At 41.0% G+C, this 5,752-nt stretch overlaps 1 protein-coding gene across 1 annotated transcript; it reads right to left on the bottom strand.

Annotated features, from left to right (window-relative positions):
• Positions 1–1,574: 1,574 nt before the first annotated feature.
• Positions 1,575–1,937, bottom strand: LOC142178613 (uncharacterized). The gene has a single exon (XM_075248479.1). The coding sequence runs from the start codon at positions 1,935–1,937 to the stop codon at positions 1,575–1,577; it is 363 nt and encodes a 120-aa protein (XP_075104580.1).
• Positions 1,938–5,752: the final 3,815 nt, after the last annotated feature.

The raw sequence follows: 5,752 nt of genomic DNA, 5'->3' as shown, positions 1-5,752 counted from the left end.
CTCTACATCACATATTTCGTCTGATACTGTCGTGCCTCGTCATTTGTATAAGTTGTGGGTTCACGCTGAAGCCCGACTCGATGTGTATAAGGCTCTTTATATCGAGGGGAGGGCGCTAAGATAGAGCTTCAAGATGTGCGTGCCAAGGCCCGTGCAGCTCGTGAGGCATGCAGGTATGACCCCATCAAGCCTGGCAGGGATGATATTAATTCTGATGATGCAGACAAACTTGCCTCAGACTCTTGGTACTATGAGGTGTATACCATAGGGAATAATATGGCTTAGTATTCGGTTGTATTTACTTTTGCTTCGCCATTTTTGTGAGGGAATCTTTGAGCCCTTTGTAAAACAAGTACTTGTAATATATTTGCTGAAATGGAAATTCTTTTGGTCGTGTACCTCTAAGTTGTTGTTTCCCTTTTTTTTGGTTTATTCATCGATGGCTTTTGCCACAGTCATGTTATTCTGAATCTTTGTTGAAATGTTAAACCCGCCGTGTTGTGATTTTAATTGAACTCTTTTCGTTAGCAACGACCTTGGTCGTAGGGATGTTACTTTCAAGCTGGCGCCGAAGTAGTATCCCGTCTTAGTTCGAGTGAAATCAAACTCTTTTCTTCGACGACGGCCTTAGCCATTGATATGTTACTTTCTAGCTGGTGTCAAAGAAGTATCCCGTCGTGGTTCGAGCAAAATCGAACTCTTTTCTTCAGCGATGGCCTTAGCCATTTGGATGTTACTTCTGAGTTGGTGCCGAAGTAGTATCCCGTCGTGGTTCGAGTGAAATCGAACTCTTTTCTTCGACGATGGCCTTAGCCATTGGGATGTTACTTTCGAGCTGGTGCCGAAGTAGTATCCCGTCGTGGTTCGAGTGAAATTAAACTCTTTTCTTCAATGATGGCCTTAGCCATTGGGATGTTACTTTCGAGCTGGTGCCGAAGTTGTATCCCGTCGTGGTTCGAGTGAAATCAAAATCTTTTCTTCGATGGTGGACTTAGCCATTGGGATGTTACTTTTGAGCTGGTGCAGAAGTAGTATACCATCGTGGTTCGAGTGAAATTTAACTCTTTTCTTCGACGATGGCCTTAGCCATTGGGATGTTACTTTCGAGCTGGTGCCGAAGTAGTATCCCGCCATGAGTATGGCATTCTATTTCATTTGCTGGAGTGTCATATGTGCCAATTTTTATTCATACCTTGGAAATGCGTGTTGATTTCACATACATAATAGAGTGATTTTATTTATATGTCGGAGATACATGTCGACTTCATACATACAATGGCAGTACATGTCGATTTTGTGCATACAATGGAGATTCTTTATATCTAGTCCCTTCATTGCTCGGCCTGGAGATGCCATCAGTAGGCAGGGCAATGAACAATACTTCGAACCTCGAGACGTCCCCCTTGTCTCCTCATTAAAAACCTCCCCAAGAAAACTCGATAGGGACAAACCCGGGTGAGGGAAAAAGATTACGACTTGGGCGACGTCCCCTTTTAGAAGTGGAAGTACTTGAGGTGGGCGACATTCCAGTTATTTTGTAGTAGTTTTCCTTCCATTGTCTCTAATTGGAATGCTCATTTGTTTGTTGCAGCTGTGATTTTATATGGCCCATCCCAGTTTGTTCCCAATTTCCCTTCATTTGGGTCCTTCGTTGTTTGTGTCTTGGCTTTAAGGACGTAATCCCAGACTCTGAGTGGTCGTACTTTGGCCTTCTTGTTATAGTACCTTTCTGCTTGTTGTTTTTGGGCTATCTTCCTTACGTGAGCCATATCCCTTCGTTCTTCAACCTCGTCCAGGTCCTGTAATATGCTTTCGTCGTTTCTTGGTCCACTCTCATTGGAGTATCTCAAGTTAGGTTCCTTGACTTTAATGGGTATAACTGCGTCAGTGCCGTAGACTAGTGAATACGGCGTCTCACCCGTGCTGGTTTTCGGCATTGTGCGGTAGGCCCATAACACCTCTGGTAGTAGTTCCGGCCATAGCCCTTTGGCATCCTCGAGCTTTTTCTTTAATATGTTCAATATTGTTTTATTGGATGATTCCATTTGGCCGTTTTTGGCAGGGTGATATGGAGTGGAGAGTATCGGCTTGATGTGCCATTTCTCAAAGAACTCAGTTGTTTTTTTCTCGATGAACTGGGGTCTGTTGTCGCAACTGATTTCTTTGGGGATGCCGAAGCGGCATATGATGTTTTTCCAGATGAATGCGATGACTTCTTGTTCATGTATTTGAGCGAATGCACCTGCTTCCACCTATTTAGAAAAATAATCAGTTAAAACCTAAAGGAAGCGTATCTTACCTCACCTGCTGGGAGGGGTCCGACGATATCCATCCCCCATTTTATAAACGGCCATGGAGAAGTGACGGGATGCAGGAGTTCTCCCTCCTTATGTGTCATAGGGGTGTATTTCTAGCACTGCTCACATTTTTTGACGTAATCCGCGACCTCTTTTTTCATAGTGGGCCAGTAGTATCCTGCACGGATAATACATCTAACGAGGGCCCGGTTGCCTGTATGGGCATCGCAGTGGCCTTCTTGTACCTTTTCGAGCACCCGCCTTGTCTGACTTGGGCCAAGGCATTTGGCCAAAGGACCACCGAACGTCTTTTTGTAAAGGTCATGGTTTATGAGGCTATACCTGGCCGCTTGTATTTGGAGTTTTTTGGCTTTTTTTTTTATCTTTTGGAGTGTTCCTTCATGTAGATATGATATGACGCGATTGCGCCAGTCCTAAGTTAAATTTATAGCATGTACCTCGACTTGGTCTATTGATGAGTGGAGGAGAGTGACCACGTTCTCCTTGGTGATATTTATAGTTGCTGCCACCAGCTTGGCGAGACTGTCTGCTTCGATGTTTTGTGCTCGCGGTATTTGGTCGAGTCGGCATTCGTCGAATTCTAGCAGCAACTTGTGGATTTTGGTTTGGTATTTCTGCAACCTCTGCTCCTTAACCTGGAAAGTCCCAGTAACTTGGTTTACGACAAGTTGAGAGTCGCAGCGGAGGATGACTCGTCGAGCACCATACTTGAGGGCCAATTTCAGTCCTGCAATTACGGCCTCATACTCGGCCTCATTGTTAGTCATTTCGGGGCATCGTATAGATTGACAAATTACTTCACCCATTGGGACTTTGAGTACGAGTCCTAGTCTGGATCCCGACGCGTTGGACACGCCGTCGGTGTAGAGGACCCAGAGGTCGGGTCTTTCAGGTGAAGTGCAGAGCGCTTCTTGCTTGACTTCGGATGATATTTTTGCACTGAAGTCGGCGACGAGATCGGCGAGCACTTGTAACTTTATTGCAGTTCGTGGTTGATATGTTATATCGTGCTCGCTCAATTATATGGCCCATTTGGCCAACCTACCCGATAATTCGTGTTTGTGCAGGATGCTCTTGAGAGGAAAGGTTGTCACCACCTTTATGGGATGGCACTGAAAGTATGGTCTAAGCTTTTGTGAAGCTATGACTAGTGCTAGAGCCAGTTTTTCAAGGTGGGGGTACCTTGTTTCAACGTCGATTAAGGTTTTGCTGACATAGTAAATTGGGGATTGCGTACCTTTGCTTTCTCGGATTAGAACTTCATCGCAACTTCGGAGACAACTAGGTAGACTAGGAGGCACTCGCCTGGATCTGCCTTGGAGAGTAATGGTGGTGAGGACAAGTATGCTTTCAGTTTTCTCAGGGCGTTGACATATTTTGAATTCCACAGGCCCATTGTCCTTCCTTGATACATTAAAAATTTTATGGCATCTATCTTATGACCGCGAGATGAATCTCGACAGGGCGTCTATCCGTCCTGTTAATTTCTGTACCTGCTTTTTGCTGGTTAGTGTTTTGGGTATTCCTTCGATGGCCTTAATCTGATCTGGGTTAACCTCGATGCCTCTTTGTGATACCAGGAAATCGAGGAACTTACCCGAGGTTACGTCAAAGGCACATTTTTCGGGGTTTAGTTTCATGTCGTACCGTCTTAGAATGTCGAAGATTTCCTTTAGGTGACCGATATGTTATTCCTTCCTTTTTGACTTAACCAGCATGTCGTCGATGTAGACTTCTATTGTTTTACCGAGTTGATCTTTGAACATCCACTACAACAAAAATGATCTTTAGAGGAAATTTATTTTCCTTTTAGCGACAATAATAATTACCGCTAATACCATTACCAGCTATTTATGTTTTGCCGTTGTATCTAGCGTCGCTAAAGATTTTAGCGGCAATTTTACCAATTGTTGGTAAAGACACCATTTATTGCCGCTAAAGGTTATTACTTTTAATGGCAATTATTTATTGTCAATTCCAATAGTCACTAAATCTCCCTAAAAGATATGCTAGCTCATACATTTAGTGGCATTTATTATTGCCGCTAAAGATCAATTAATTGATGTGAAAGAGGAACTATTTTAGCGGCAGTTGTAATGGTGACTAATACTACTCTTAATTTTTTTTATTGATGTCCTTAATAGCTTTTCTGTAGTTGACAAAAAACTTTTATAAAATAAAACATGCTAATGTCAAATCCATTGAAGTAAAATGTATTTCATTATATTCAAAACAAATACAACTGCTAATTTGTCGTTTCAAAGTGTAAATACATAGGAGGAGGAAAATCATTTGAATCCAATACATTTTCACGTCTAACAATTTTTTTTCATTCCTTGATCATATGGAAGTCTTCCATATGTGCCACACGTACTTGCACAAGCTTAAAGATCCATTTGTGAACCGAAATGATGGGCTAGATTGCACCAAATCAACCCTTATTATGCACCAGGATAAGGAGCTACATTTCACTAGATCAACTTCTCAAATTGCACCAGCATGATACAAGTTTTGTGCATGTTATCAATGCATTTTTGAAACCAGATCTGAAATTCATAAATGAACAAGTAGCATACTAAATATGACTATGGTTCAGTGAAATATTAATAAAAGAGTGACAATTTGTTCACTAAAAGAGAATTTGGTCATTACATTGAAGTTCCCATGATCTCTTGCGTTAGTTGCATCAATCTTTTTGTGATTTATCTAGGCTTGCACGTCCATGATCTGCAGACAAAGTGTATTGTCATTATCTTCGGTATGAATATTATCTAACAAATGGAAACTTCACAAATCAAATACATCAAGTTCAACTTGCTATGACTTAAATATTAATTGTTTCTTAGTAGCAAGCAGATGCTATACATCCATTGAATATACTACAAGATCAATGAACTGCAACTTCACAAACAAGGTTTTCAGGTCATGAAAACATATTTACTAGCAGAAAAAGCCAATCTGATGGAAGAGCCAAACAAGATTGAATCTCATCACACATATGGAGAATGATCAAAATAGCTAACCACCAAACTAAAATTGATAAGTAAAGGTAATTTATTAATAATATCCTACTACCAAGATGGTACTAAGTCAGTACAAAAATAAAGTTGAATTATTCCTTTCATATCGTACCACAAAAAGACAAGAACACAACATATTTACTAACTACTCACTTAAGTAAAGCTAAATTAATCCTTTCATATCTTACCACAGAAAGACAAAAATGCAACATATTCACTGAATTTTCATGGAAAATTTATCTTGTTCTCACCTCTAATATTAGTAGTAAAGCTTAAAAGGAATTCATGGTGAAATTATTAATTCTTATGTTACTTCCAAGTGACAGTGTCTTCCTTTAAGTTCGGTGGTATTTTCTTGTCACACAGGACTCATATGCGCACAAACTAAAGATAACCAAAAGCACAGAAAATGTA

The sequence above is a fragment of the Nicotiana tabacum genome, chromosome 3 (genome assembly GCF_000715075.1).
Source record: "Nicotiana tabacum cultivar K326 chromosome 3, ASM71507v2, whole genome shotgun sequence".
Lineage (NCBI taxonomy): Eukaryota > Viridiplantae > Streptophyta > Magnoliopsida > Solanales > Solanaceae > Nicotiana > Nicotiana tabacum.
Note: the sequence above shows the minus strand (reverse complement) of the source record. Positions and strands in the feature narration are given on the sequence as shown.